At 43.3% G+C, this 13,962-nt stretch overlaps 1 protein-coding gene and 1 long non-coding RNA gene across 8 annotated transcripts in view; one reads left to right on the forward strand and one right to left on the reverse strand.

The window, feature by feature from the left end:
- Window positions 1–5,313, forward strand: part of TTC17 (tetratricopeptide repeat domain 17) — a 57,500-nt gene extending 52,187 nt beyond the window's left edge. For all 5 annotated transcript variants that reach the window (XR_014507529.1, XM_083424788.1, XM_083424789.1 and 2 more), the window contains exons 23-25: window positions 714–833; window positions 1,669–1,812; window positions 4,296–5,313. Coding sequence is in view for 4 of the 5 variants with exons in the window: in XM_083424788.1 (XP_083280914.1) it covers window positions 714–833; window positions 1,669–1,812; window positions 4,296–4,427 (396 nt within the window). In the remaining variant the exon portion in view is untranslated. The remainder of the gene's footprint in view (window positions 1–713; window positions 834–1,668; window positions 1,813–4,295) is intronic.
- LOC310681091 lies at window positions 4,698–9,066 on the reverse strand. 3 transcript variants are annotated; one of them, XR_014513112.1, is made up of 3 exons: window positions 7,766–9,066; window positions 5,891–7,433; window positions 4,698–5,275 (listed from the first exon to the last, which is right to left on the reverse strand). It is a non-coding gene; the product is annotated as an uncharacterized lncRNA (long non-coding RNA). The 3 variants fall into 3 exon arrangements; XR_014513113.1 differs by having other exon boundaries at window positions 5,891–6,654; window positions 6,852–9,066; XR_014513114.1 differs by having other exon boundaries at window positions 5,891–9,066.
- Window positions 9,067–13,962: the final 4,896 nt, after the last annotated feature.

Here is a 13,962-nt window from a genome sequence, read left to right on the forward strand (position 1 = left end):
TGAGTAGGCAAACTAAGGCCCGGGGGCCAGAAGCAGCCCAATCACCTTCTAAATCTGGCCCATGGACTGTTCAGGAATCAGAGTGTTTTTAAATGAGTAGAATGTGTCCTTTTATTTAAAATGCATCTCTGGGTTATTTGTGGGGCATAGGAATTCGTTCATATTTATTATTTTTTTTCAAAATATACTCTGGCCCCGCACAAGGTCTGAGGGACAGTGGACCAGCCCCCTGCTGAAAAAGTTCCGTGACCCTGCCCTAAATGTACCTTTTCAGAGATTATAGAGTCTTTGTTGGTCCTTTTGTAAAACAGGCATGCTGGCATTCATCCCAGGCTTATTCTCCCCACCACCCCATCTCTGACCATCCAACTCCTTCGAAACACCTCATGGGAAACAGAACTCTTAACCAGTAGTTAAAATAGTTACTGAAAATCACCAAAGAGTGGCAGCATTTCTGCACTAAGCAAAATACGAGGTTCTGCTCTTGGAAGAAAGCACATAGCCGTTGTACCCATTGCAGACATCCATTAGCACCCTTTGATATAATGTTGTCTATATAGACAAGATGTGCATTACTAAGTTGTTAAGTGCCTTAATTTTTCAATAAGCTTAGGATGGATGAAGGAAAATAATGAGGTCCTTGTGCAAATGTGAATGATGTATGATATTGTCCCCCCCTCCCACCCCAACTTGTGTTTTTTATGCCACACCAGAATCAAACCTCTTGGGTCCTCTCCAGCATGGCAGCCCTTTACTGGAGGGTAAAAGGTCAAGGGAAAAAAGCAATTGACTGCCTCCGGCAAGCTCTGCATCATACTCCCTATCATATGAAGGTAAGTGTTGTATTACCTGTGTGTGTGCCTGTCTGTGATTTCCAGCTTTCAGTTTGTGTGTCTAAGTTTATGTGCTTTCACTGTTACTAACGCCTCCAGAACATCTCCCACATGAATAAATAACTGAATACAGAAGTTTCAAGACAACCTTAAAGTATTTTAGGGCAATCATCTACAGTTGCCTTCCAGTTGCCTTCAAAATAGATATAAAGTGTGGCAGAAACACTTCCGCTCACAATAATAAGATTGGCTTCCTGTTTTCAGCTCTTGGCTGCAGCCTCTTCCCCCACTGGAAAGCTGTTATGGATAGAGGGCAGTGTGCAGTGCAGTGTGGAAGATTATAGCTGGGGAAACGTCCACCTCCCAAAACAAAAAAAATGCAAGAGAGCATTTGGATCCAACCTGTGTTTTGTTGCTTGCAGTAGGCACAACAGAGGCTAGCTAAGTTCTGCTCCCATAATGGAACACAAAACCAGCTGCATGCCTGCACATAGATGACCTGGACTTTTCAGGATATCAGGCTACCAAACTCTTTCTCCCAAAAACAACAACAAAAAGGCACTGCCTTTTGGACAGTTCATAATCTCAGCATGATTTATTTGTTTAGGAAATTCTGTTGGCACACTGTCAGTTAAACAGTTGTCATTTCATTTTGCCATTATACATTAAAATCTGTCTTGGCAATGCAAGAAAAGAAAAGAAAAGCCCCCAAAATAGAAGCTGACCCTAATAAGCAAAGCCGGTTCTTTCAACAGCTGTCATTTCCAATGACCTGATTCGGCCTAAAGCAACATACTCTTCTCACTAGATTTGTTCCACTTTTCTTCTCTTTCAGGATGTGCCACTCATAAGCCTAGCAAACATCTTTCACAATGCAAAGCTTTGGAATGATGCCATCATTGTGGCTACAATGGCAGTAGAAATTGCCCCACACTTTGTTGTCAATCATTTCACACTGGCTAATGTCTATGTAGCAATGGTAAGTGAATAATCATTAGATTCGGTTCCCTTTCCTTTCGCAGCATCCTGATGCTCCAGTGTTACAGATAGGTAGAATTTAGGAACAAGGAGAGAAACTACAGTTGTGTGTGGAGACAGCAATTAGTCATGTAGCTGGTAGGTAGAGAGTTGTCCCTTTTGGTTTTGTTGGTTCTGACAGTTGATATCATCTGGCTAATTCTCAAAACACTATGTTGGTGTCACCAGCTTCCCAATTCAGATCAAGTTGCTCTCTGGTTTGGTGCCTGTGGTGCTTGCCTGCCCCAGTCCCAAGCATAAGGGTGGGGACAGCGTCCTTTGTGCTTTGTCATGCCACTCTTCCTTTTTCTTCCTATAGTAGAGTTTTAGGCACCCTTATAGCACGTGACCTGTTCCCCATTGGCATGAAGCCTGGCTAGTATTTGATAGGACACTGTGGGCTGCAGAAGCATCTCAGTTGATGGGGGAGGCAATTAAAGAGCATTGCATCACTGGCAACCTGGAAACAGCACCATGGTCGTCGTCTTCTTCCCATGTCACTCTCTGTTGCCCTGGCAACCACCATATCTCCAGCAGCCACCAGAGGCACTGGCTGGCTTTGTTAAAAAATATAAATAAAAAGCTCCTCCTGTCTGGGATGATCTGCTGGGAGGGTCATTCTTACTCTGAACAAGGATAAGGGGTATATCTTAGTCTGCCTTTACACATATTTGTATGCACACAGTTGTGAATAGATGGGAAAACATCAATCCATTAAGTTTTGCTGGCAGCAAGTTCACATAACACACAAGCGATGCCTTACCAACATTGATAGAAGTTTTTGTGTGAAGACGGGTCACCATAGGAGCAATTGCAGAAATGGCAGCAATTCTGCATTTTGATAAATGTAAAGGTGTTATTAATGTCAAAAATCTGGCCTTAATTGTAGGAAGTTGCATTCAAATAAAGCATAGTTAAGGGGCAAAATGCAGTGGATTGTGACCAGTCATGCCCTTCTGCCAGTCTAATGTTTGAGTCTAGAGTTTTTGGATCATCAGGAAGTGCAATAACCTCATGAATGAGTACATTGGCTGTGAGGAGCAACTTGACATGAGAACGCTAGCAGGTTAGAAGTGTTCTCTTCCGGTATAAGAACAGCAACGAGTAGCAAAGGGGAAAACAGATCTTAACTGATGACGCCGTGAAATTCTGTGGCTTTTAGTTTTCCAATATGATGCAACTGGTTGTCCCGTCTTGACATGTAAAAATTCCACATGATCCATCTCTTCCTGACACAATATACTTCATAAACTGATTTTTACCATTCTTAATTTTTTTCATTTAAAAACTAAGCCTTTTTAAAAACAACAACACAAAAACTTAAAAATCTGCACCCCTCAGCAAAATGTGACCATATTATTTCCATTTCCTGAAGGTAATGCTAAACTGGAAATAACTTGTGCTAAGTCATTGAGGAGCCATAAACTAGTTCCATGACTTCAGGCCAATTACAGTGTTACCTTGATGACACTGTCACTGGCAAAAAAACCATAAAACCCTGGTCCTCAAGGGAAGCAGTTTGTATGCTGGCTTCTTATGCACTGCTGGTGTAGTTTGAGCTGATGCATACAGTGCATTGCCTTGCACAAATAGCTTCTCATGTGGAACAGTATGCATACAACTCCCATTTTTCAGTGGCTATCGTAACACAAAAATAAGATACTGAGTCTCAGGCCCCTTACGTAATGTCTTTAAACAAAGGACCCAATTGGATATAACCCTTAACCATATTTTAGCACTACAGAAATTAGCAGAAGCAGGCCGTAGACTTCCTTTCCCCTTTCCCATTTCAAGCATTGCAGTGAGCAAGAGATTCAAAGCATCTACTTCTAAGTTTACCTAGTTACTTGCAAGCTTACTTTAAACTACGGTTTATTGAAAGGTGCCAGAATTCAGCTGTTGTTTTTGTTCCTGGCTCGATCCAACAAGCAGCAGTGTGAAATTTAGCCTGATGTTCAACACCATGGGGACGCGGGTGGCGCTGTGGGTTAAAGCCTCAGCACCTAGGACTTGCCGATCGAAAGGTTGGCGGTTCGAATCCCCGCGGCGGGGTGCGCTCCCGTCGTTCGGTCCCAGCGCCTGCCAACCTAGCAGTTCGAAAGCACCCTCGGGTGCAAGTAGATAAATAGGGACCGCTTTCCAGCAGGAAGGTAAACGGCGTTCCGTGTGTTGCGCTGGCTCGCCAGATCCAGCTTGTCACGCTGGCCACGTGACCCGGAAGTGTCTTCGGACAGCGCTGGCTCCCAGCCTTTAGAGTGAGATGAGCGCACAACCCTAGAGTCTGGCAAGACTGGCCCGTATGGGTAGGGGTACCTTTACCTTTACCTTTACCTTTACCTTCAACACCATAGCCTTGCTATTGATAGCATGGTACCTGTTTGGTAGGTGCTTTGCTGGGTCTTATGGTACTTTGACCACTAATCATTTCGCATCTGGGCCCTACAGGAGGAGTTTGAGAAAGCCATGAGATGGTATGAATCAACATTGAAACTCCAACCCGAGTTTGCACCAGCGAAGAATCGGATCCGTGCCATTCAGTGTCATTTACTCATGAAAAAAGAAAGACGTTCTCCTTAAAGATCACAATCTTCTTCATTTTTCCCTTTTGTTTTTAAAAGACAACCGAATCATTCTTCACTATTATGCTTGTAATGAGGTGTGCTAATATAAATTGGGAAACCAGGATTTTTACTAAGAATTTGGGATTGTTTTTATTGTTCAGAAACGGAAGCATCCTTGGAAGCATTACAGAAAAAAACATTTTTACTAAACATCTGTATAATTAAATATTGAGCCCAGAAACTTTCCACATGCCTGTGACCCAAACATCCTTAGATTTTTTTTCCCCCATAAAACAAATTGGTGCCAGCATAGAATGTAACCTGCTTCTTGTCTAGCATATCTATGAAATGCAAAGCACATCATTGCACCAGACACACTACGTAGGAAGATTTTTATCCATCAGAAACTCACATGTTACCATTTCTTCCAGTCCATGTTACAGCATTACCAGCTCAGAGATTGATTGTGAGATAAGAATGCAGGTGGCTGCAGACCCTTTTTTGTACTGTTTTTAGGGGGAGGAGCGGCAAGCACAACATCTAGTTGTAAAATCATTTTTATTTTGGTTACCTGAAGAAAAGGGAAATAAGACAAAACATTATTTAAGAGATTTTATATCCATATATATGTGAAACCCACTGCAGCCCTTAGCCTGTCTTTACTAATTTTTTGTTTTACCCAGCTGAGTGCAAGGTGCAAATGTTAAAGGCATTTGTCCACATGCTCTGTGACTCTACCTGTTAGAGAAAGTGAGAGCATTTTAGCAAACAAGGCAAACGGTCTGTTTCCAAATCAGTACCCACCTTGATCAGTGAAGGACTTGAAGCTCCATGTCTCATTGTTGAATCAACAAGGGCACATAACTTGGAACAAAAATAAAGAATTATGTTAATGAAGAGAATGCCGGCCTCTTTTTTTATATAGTCAAATGATTTTTACAACAAATGTGGTGCAATTGCCTTAAGTTGTATTGAATGTACAATAGGGATCAGTTTCAGCTTTGTTACACTGGAGTACAAGTAGTCTTTGGATTGTGTTCTATATGTGACTCTCTGGGCATTTGACTCCACACACTTCCAGCTGCATTGAGTGGGAGAATAGGTTCACACGTGTCCATGTGCTGCAAATTAGAATGCAGCAGTCTCTGAACTTTTAAGACACAGGGAAAGCTTACACCCCTAGAGCAAACTTCCCTCCTCAGACTTTTTCTCCTCCTCAGCAAACAACATATTGCTAAATCTTTCTAAAAGTTTGCATTCATTACATATGATCAACTAGGAACTAAGAGCAGCCAGCTCCTGCCTACTGTCAACTTGGAGATCAGGCATGCTAGACCCTAGTTACTGCTGAAGGCTTGAAAACGCAAATGACAGTGGCTCCCACTGAGCTAGACGTACATGTAGGTCACAACTGATGGTCCAAAACAGAGGCTCACAAGTTCCTTTAAATATGGTAGGCAGGTGCATCACCATACATACCTTGCACATCCAGCCTGCATCTTCAGCTTCAGCAAGATAAGCACACATGGAAATCTGCTCCCACACTCATTGCCATTGTTGGATTGCAAAGCAGTGAGGACTAGTATAATTACATTTTTGCCAGATGAGGCCAGAGGACATTCTGTAGTGAGGATGATCCTTCCCATTGGACTTGGTAGGGAGGATCCTTAGAACTGTTCATCTATAGCTCAGTAGAGCATGAGACTCTTAATCTCAGGGTCATGGGTTGGAGCCCCACATTGGGTGAAAGATTCCTCATGGTCCCTTCCCATTCTATGACTCAAGCTATTCAAGTCCTTTTCCAGGTGGAATTGTCCTTCCCGCCAGACTTACCCTTTTCTTTCTTGTCTTGGGGCGGGGGGGGGGGTGGATCTATCTGATTGATCCTTTCCTGCAACTTATCACTGTTCTTTTTTCCTTATGTTATCTCTCCTTCTCTAGTTTGTTGTCCTCTGCTGCCTTCTAGAATTGTTTTTCTGATTCTTTGCCTTGGTTATTTGTCATATGGCATGTGATATTTAGTGCCTTTCTTTGTCCTGAGGTTGTTTTCTTCACCCCACACCTTTTTAAAATTTTCTACATGGTTCCTGAGATTCCAGGGGTGGGGTGAACATTTTCATCATGGGGTTGAGGAGCTTATTATGGCTCTGCTGGTTTGGTCTTGAGTGCCACTCCTCTGCCTGGAGACCCTGCCTACGAAGTATAGTGGGAGGCACCCTCTCTCGAGTGTCCTGCAACATAACCTGTAAACAGAAATGCACAGTTAGAACCAAGTTCCATTTTCATTAAGTTATGATAAGTAACCAGTAAAACTCGGGGTTGTGTGCCTTCACCTTTTTTCTAAATCCATAACTTACATATTGCTAATTTGTATGCAGCAGAGAGAAATACTGAAATGATATTTTCCCAAAATAATTAAGAAGCTTTCAGTCTCTTTCACCTGAAGAGCAGGAAAGGTCAATCATGGCATTCTAGCAGATCAGGTCATTGCTCTTTCTCTGGAAAATGGTCTGGAGGTCTGCTTTCTTGCACCCGGTTTCTGTTCCCATTGCACTTGCTTCCACCACTTGAGAAACCATTTTTCTGCCTTTGCCAACCACTACCTTGTACCTAGCGCTGCTTGGTGGATCTCAAGAGTTTTTATAAAAACAAATCCCACAAGCATAGAATCTGCCCATGCCTACAACATCTGCCATTAAGGAATATGATGAGGTGATGAGTCCATGAGATTTGATTCCATGCTTCTTGATGTTTTGGGGCATCAGAAATGAAGCTGATGTATGTTCATGCATATTTCAGAAGAAGATTACATGGATCTTCTATATGGGACTATTGTAGAATTTAATCAAAGATAGGCACCAGGTTACAGTATTATTATGAGTTTGTGGGTGCTAATCCCTAAATTATTGGGTTCAGTAGGTATCAGAATCTAATTAAGGCTCAGTGTTAAAACTGCTACGCCTGTGTGTATTTAAGCCTGTGTATTAGATGCTTCTCAATCTTCTGGAATTAGCATGTGGCGCTGTGGGTTAAACCACAGAGCCTAGGACTTGGCAATCAGAAGGTTGGCGGTTTGAATCCCTGTGACGGGGTGAGCTCCCGTTGCTCGGTCCCTGCTCCTGCCAACCTAGCAGTTTGAAAGCACATCAAAGTGCAAGTAGATAAATAGGTACCGCTCCGGCGGGAAGGTAAACGGCGTTTCCGTGCGCTGCTCTGGTTCACCAGAAGCGGCTTACTCATGCTGGCCACATGACCCGAAAGCTGTACGCCGGCTCCCTCGGCCAGTAAAGCGAGATGAGCGCTGCAACCCCAGAGTCGGCCACGACTGGACCTAATGGTCAGGGGTCCCTCTACCTTTACCTTTAAGTTTGTCTAATCTTCCTGTGTTGAGGTAGTCACCTGAGGAATGGGCCATTAGGACAACAAAGCATCAAAGAAACTCTTTGAGAGATGGCAGAGGAGTGGGGACTCTTTCACTTAGGAGATAAAGCCAAAAGCTTAAGAGAAGAGCGAGAGGAAGCAATGTGGGCCAAAAGCTTAGAAGGTAGGAGTAATGTGACAAGCAGAAGGCAGAGAGATGCCTGAGGACAATTTGAATCCAGGACTGCATCTTGGGAAGAAGCAAGGCGCTCTTGGTGTGTGGTACTGGGAACCTCTCCATCGAAAACTCAGGTTATATATCTGTGTAAATAAACCATATACTGTATCATAAAGACACCACAATATCTACTGTGCCTCATTTTTCCAAAAGGAAACACAGACCCTGGAATATCTCACTGCTGAGAAGATTGGGATAGTGCGTAACAATATATAGACATGTTGTATATCTGTTGATAAAATGGCATTCTTACCTTCCACAGATTGGAGTGAAAATAAGTAATAAAACTCAAGAATTTGAAAGTGTGCTCATTTTTCCAGGAAAATAAGGTCTGTTCACTTTTTCAGAACAAACCTAATAAGTGACTCATAAAAACAGATACCTCATCTTTTCTTTATGCCCCTTCCACGGGAAGAAACTTGATCTTCCCATTGAAAGGGTTTCTTTTACACATGAGAGATACTATCCTACACAGTCTCCTTCTCTAAGCACCTGAGTTTAAACACTCTTGACCACACAACAGCTTCATCTTCCTGAATTTTGATAACTTAAAGGACCCTTGATGGAAATAAGTAGAAAGTGGCCATTTCACAAGGGCAGTATGGGTTGTCAATCTTTTATACTAGATTTCCACAACTAATGAACAGCCACCCTAACTGGGGGTGTTTTGAGGCACAAGGCTGCCTCTCTGAGGATCTAATGACTGGTTATGGATTTGCTGTTGCTGGTCACCACCTTTGCATATTTATAAATAAACATTACAGAAATGCCATTGGACACACCCCGAAAGTTCTGCTACTATTCAGAGAAGCCAGGAGCACATAACAATATAGGACTCCAAGGATGCATGGTGCCTCCCTATCGTGGAAAATCCAAGGCTTGCAGATTTCTAGAAATGAGAAGAATTCTTCCCCAGTACACACCAACACCACATTAAACTATGAGGCTGCAGAGCAGCCAAAAGTGGTGAAGGGAAAATGTAGTCAACACTTCTGGAATCCTCCAGGTGGCGGCTGGATCTATTTTAAGCACAGCTGTGATATAAGCAGGACAGACAAATACTCATATCTATAAGCTGCCTCTACTCACCTGCAAGAGCTAAATCCATGAGGATAACAATATTAAATAAATAAAAAAATCAAAGCCAAGGAAAGGTCATTAGCAATGTGGATAAATTCTAACGTGTAGATTTTGGTTTTGGCTTTGTCCTTTGCTCTCTGTAGAAAGATTACAGTTAAAGACACCAAGAAGGTGGGGGGGGAGGGTTTGTCTTTTTCAAAAAGAGGGTTAAGTTTGGGATTCCTCTGCCATATATGTAGTTGAAGGTGGCCTGAAAAGGGATTTCCTGCCCTCCATCCTCATCCCACTGATAAAGAATGAAAGACATCTTACTGGCGTCAAAGGTGACCATTTTTTCCTAATACATTCATAGTTGAACTTGTTGCCCATTTGTTGGGAGTCGGTGTGAGAGAGGAGTGTTCAGCTTGCTTATAAACCTAAAAGTGCTCACCACTACCTCTTCCTTCACTGGTTCCCCAGCAACATTCTCCCATCTCACCTCATTTAATTCATGTTTTGTTTTTATATTTTTAAAAAAAGGTTTTTGAATTCAACTCTTGGCAGCATACTTTGGTCTTGTGTTGTGGGCATCGGATGCATATAAAACAGTAAGGAAAGCTAAATGGGGAATGTGGAAATTTTGAATAATCTGATTGAGCATTTATGTTCCTAGCTGCACAGAGAAAGAGATGCTTTTTTTTGGGGCACAAGAGGGCACCATTCTAAAAGGACTGCTTTGGCTCTATATCGGAGCAGAAGACATAACTCCGATGAAGACAACAGCCCAGTGAATATTAAGGAGCTCCTTATTTCCCATGTACTTAGGATGAGAAAGATTCATGCAACCAAGTCCGAGACAGAAAAGGCTGAAGTTTAAAACACACACTCATAATCCTTCCAGAGGCTTAAGCAATCAGAACGATTTGGTTGCAGTGAAAAGCTCCTCGACGCCACTGAGTCATACAATTTAGCAATGGAAACATTAATTAAAGAGATCTGGTCAGGAAAGGTCTGTCCTCCAATGCAATATATTCCTCAGGCAATTGTCCTGTGGATTTCACCCCATCCATGTCCATATTTACCAGCCGGTCTTATGCCTTTGTCCCTGTTAATAGTTCTCAGCTACAGCCCAGGTAGTGAACGTGGTGCCCACCATAATCCCTGATCATTGGCCATGCCAGCTGGCACTGGTGGAGGCTGGGGTCCAACAACGTCAAGAAGGCATTGCATTAGCTACCCCAAACTAGTGATTCCTGTCCTTGAAACAACATGTTGCTTTGCTGTTCGTAGCTAGGCTAGACTCTACACATAACCATACCCAACTATCCCCCATTTCACACCTGGTACCAAGGTGACTAGGCATTAATGGAAGCAAAGCTACAAAGCTAGCTACAAAGGCAGGTTTTTCTGCATTGAATGAGACAATTGAGACAGATAGACCTCTTCACACATTACATAGCAGCAAGTGTGTGTCTACACAATGTGTGGAGATGTAGTCACTTCCAGCCTCCTGTTGTGTAGTTCACCCTTCACCCACACAGCTGGAAAAAAAAACACCTGTCATGCACACACGTTATATTATTAGGTGTATACATAAAACTTTTAAAAGCCTCCTGTGAGGAGTGACCCAAAATCTCCATAGCCCAGGTATCTCTGCACTGTGTGTCATATCGACATCTAAATGCTGCTTTGGACGTTTGGAAGAAGTGTAAGTGAACGTGAAGGATCATCTGGAGCAACCCCAAGATTGAAATGCCATTTAACAGTCACCCTTTGCAGTTAACTGGTATAGAAACTATAGAACCTTGTTGTTAAGGATAATAAAGTTTCCTCTATTCTGTGATACGATGTTAGGTCCATTTTCAGTCGCTCTGAAGATTACAAATGCTATGATTCTGTCAGTTTAGGGTTTTTTTCTGATGTGGACTGCATTTTTTTTACATTTTAAAAAAATTACATTTTTAAAAAATGTTCGTTTTTCTCTTTTTAGTTAAAATAAAATGTAAATGGGAGGGAAAGGTGTGGTCTTTTCTGCAGGCTGTGATGATAACACTATAATGCGTAAAGCGTAAGCAGTGGAGAACCAAGGCTGGTGGTGCCTTGCCTTCCCTATGTATACTAAGTACCTGCTCACTGGAAAAAGAAGACAGCAGTAAATCTAACCTCTGTTGCCATGCTTTAAAGTGTGGTTCTTATAAATAGGAAGGGAGGGGAACCCACACCACTAAATGCAAAGAAATCATGAAAAATAACAAGGAACAAAAGCTCTCAATCCAAGCTGAGCGCTGCACAGACAGGAACCTGCTCTGACGTACATGAAAACCCCACAGGGATTAACTCTTTCTTACCCAGGAAAGCCAGCCTTGACGTATCTGCTTTGCCGTGTGTTTCGTGTTCCTTCTGTTATAACCACAAATACATTTGATCTTGCTACCTAGCTTCTTTACATTTAGATTTTTGTATGCAACATTAATGGATGTGTTGGGGGGGGGAATCACTCTCCATCCATTAATTCTTTTTGCACATGTGTTTATTGATGCAGGGCTCATCTAGTCACAGATTGTACTTTTTGTATTTTGTTGTCTTTCCATTTAATCTTGACTCTGCAGTTGATTCAGCTCAAGTTGAAGTACCCAATGCCAGATTCGGTGATTGTGGGATCGGTTTCAGTTCACACCGTCTGCCGATGGGGACAAGGTGCCGATGGCAACACATCCCACCATGTGCCCCCTTAGCCCCTGTCCCTCCTGGATTATTTAACCCAACAGAGGAGGTCTGACTGGTTGAGTCCAGAGCATGGTTAATGCTTCATTGTGCAAGGGGCTGGTCGCTGCTGCCTTGAAAGATGCAGTTGTGTGGCAACTTCTAAAGAAACCAGGTCTGGACTGGAACAACTATTGGCCATTTGCAAAAACTCTCTTCATGGGGAAGGTGGTGGAGAGGGTTATGGTGGGGCAGCTGCAAATAATCTTAGATAGCACAGATTTAGATCCATTCCAATCTGATACAGGTCTGACTATGGTACTGACTCATCTTTGGTTACCTTGTTGGGTGACCTCTGCAAAGAGTGGGACAAAAGGAATATGACTGATTGGACTGCCTGAATTTCAGCCCTACATCTGTTGCTATGAGAGTAATCCAACACAGCCACGATAGCAGATATAGGAGCACAGCTTCGAGAATAGCCCCATGTGCTAGCACTAGACTATATCAGAATCATGCATTGGTTCTGCACATACTCAGAGTGATTTCCCTAAAGACCTGGTGTCTTCATAAGTAACCAGAGAAGCAACAGGGAGGGTTTCCTACTTTGCTAAAGAAAAAAAAGATGCAAAGAAAGAAGATCTACAGCATTTTTAAACCTTCAACTATGAACTTAAATTTGAAGAAAACTATAAGATAACTCTGGGACGCGGGTGGCGCTGTGGGTTAAACCACAGAGCCTAGGGCTTGCTGATCAGAAGGTCAGCGGTTCGAATCCCCGCAACGGGGTGAGCTCCCGTTGCTCAGTCCCAGCTCCTGCCAACCTAGCAGTTTGAAAGCACGTGAAAGTGCAAATAGATAAATAGGTACCGCTCCAGCGGAAAGGTAAACGGTGTTTCCGTGCGCTACTCTGGTTCGCCAGAAGCAGCTTAGTCATGCTGGCCACATGACCCAGAAGCTGTACGCCGACTCCCTCGGCCAATAAAGCGAGATGAGCGCCGCAACACCAGAGTCGTCCGCGACTGGACCTAATGGTCAGGGGTCCCTTTACCTTTATAAGATAACTAGCACCCCTCTGTGCTCTCTTTCTCTCTGTGTGTGTGTGAGCTTGTCCTGCTTAGCTTCCGAGGGAAAGAAAGGCTGGGGAAAGAGCCGTCACTGCTCCCACCTACCCCAAGCTGAGCCCTTTCTATGTGAGATAGTTGTTTTTCCTTCCTTGGATACAGGGGTCAGATCTACTGCTAGTGATCGGCCAGGCAGAGGAGCTGGATGGAACCATCTAGAAAAGGCATCCCCAACCTTGAGCCCTCCAGATGTTTTAGACTACAATTCCCATCATCCCTGAACACTGGTCCTGTTAGCTAGGGATCATGGGAGTTGTAGGCCAAAACATCTGGAGGGCCGCAGGCCTGATCTAGAAAGTCTTTCCACCACTGAAAATTTATTAATGTTATTGTGTGACAGGAGGAAGATTGAACCATGGCTTTGGAACTTTTGGTTAATTCTGAATCTTGGCAGGGCTTTGCCCCACTTTGCTTATAAGAGGGGCTTACCCTGAGGTCTTGCATTCTGGGAAGGTCGAGAAAGGCTGGCATTGCTTCTCACAGGAACTTTTCTACTGGAAGTTCAGTATCGAAGATTGCTTTTTCAAACCGTGCACAATTGAGGTGGGGTGGGGGACAAGACAGAAGTTTGATAAAGCTACTGTTTTTTATGGAGCTGATGGGACTAGCACAGCCAGGGAGTCAAACAGCACTGTGCCTGACCCAGCAAAGAAGTATGTTCAGCCACGGGAACAGCTACTGGGTTGGCCAGTAATGATGATGGATAGATCCATAAGAGCCAGCAGAAAAGCAGCAGCTGGGGATCTTGCAAAAGTGAAAGGGTACTAAGAACCAGAGACGGAGGCATGAAACATTCTCCGAGTTCTGGTTAGTGCTGTCAGGCAGCAGTAAAGAAAGTCTTCCAAGGATGCCAGTGGCAGCAACAAAGGATTGCAAAAAAATTGAGGATTGGCGCCAATTTCAGCATCAGCATTTGAAGCAATTGCTTCATTTACTCAGGGGAAGGCCCTGCACCTATTCACAGTTACTACTGCCTGAGCCAATCAGAGAGTAAGGGCAGGAGGCCATTTGGCCTAAGCCTGAAACTCAAAGAGGGCCTCAAATTTGGACACGTTTTGGTTTTTTAA

The sequence above is a fragment of the Podarcis tiliguerta genome (assembly GCF_965153285.1).
Source record: "Podarcis tiliguerta genome assembly, chromosome: 1".
In the NCBI taxonomy this organism is placed as follows: Eukaryota; Metazoa; Chordata; class Lepidosauria; order Squamata; family Lacertidae; genus Podarcis; species Podarcis tiliguerta.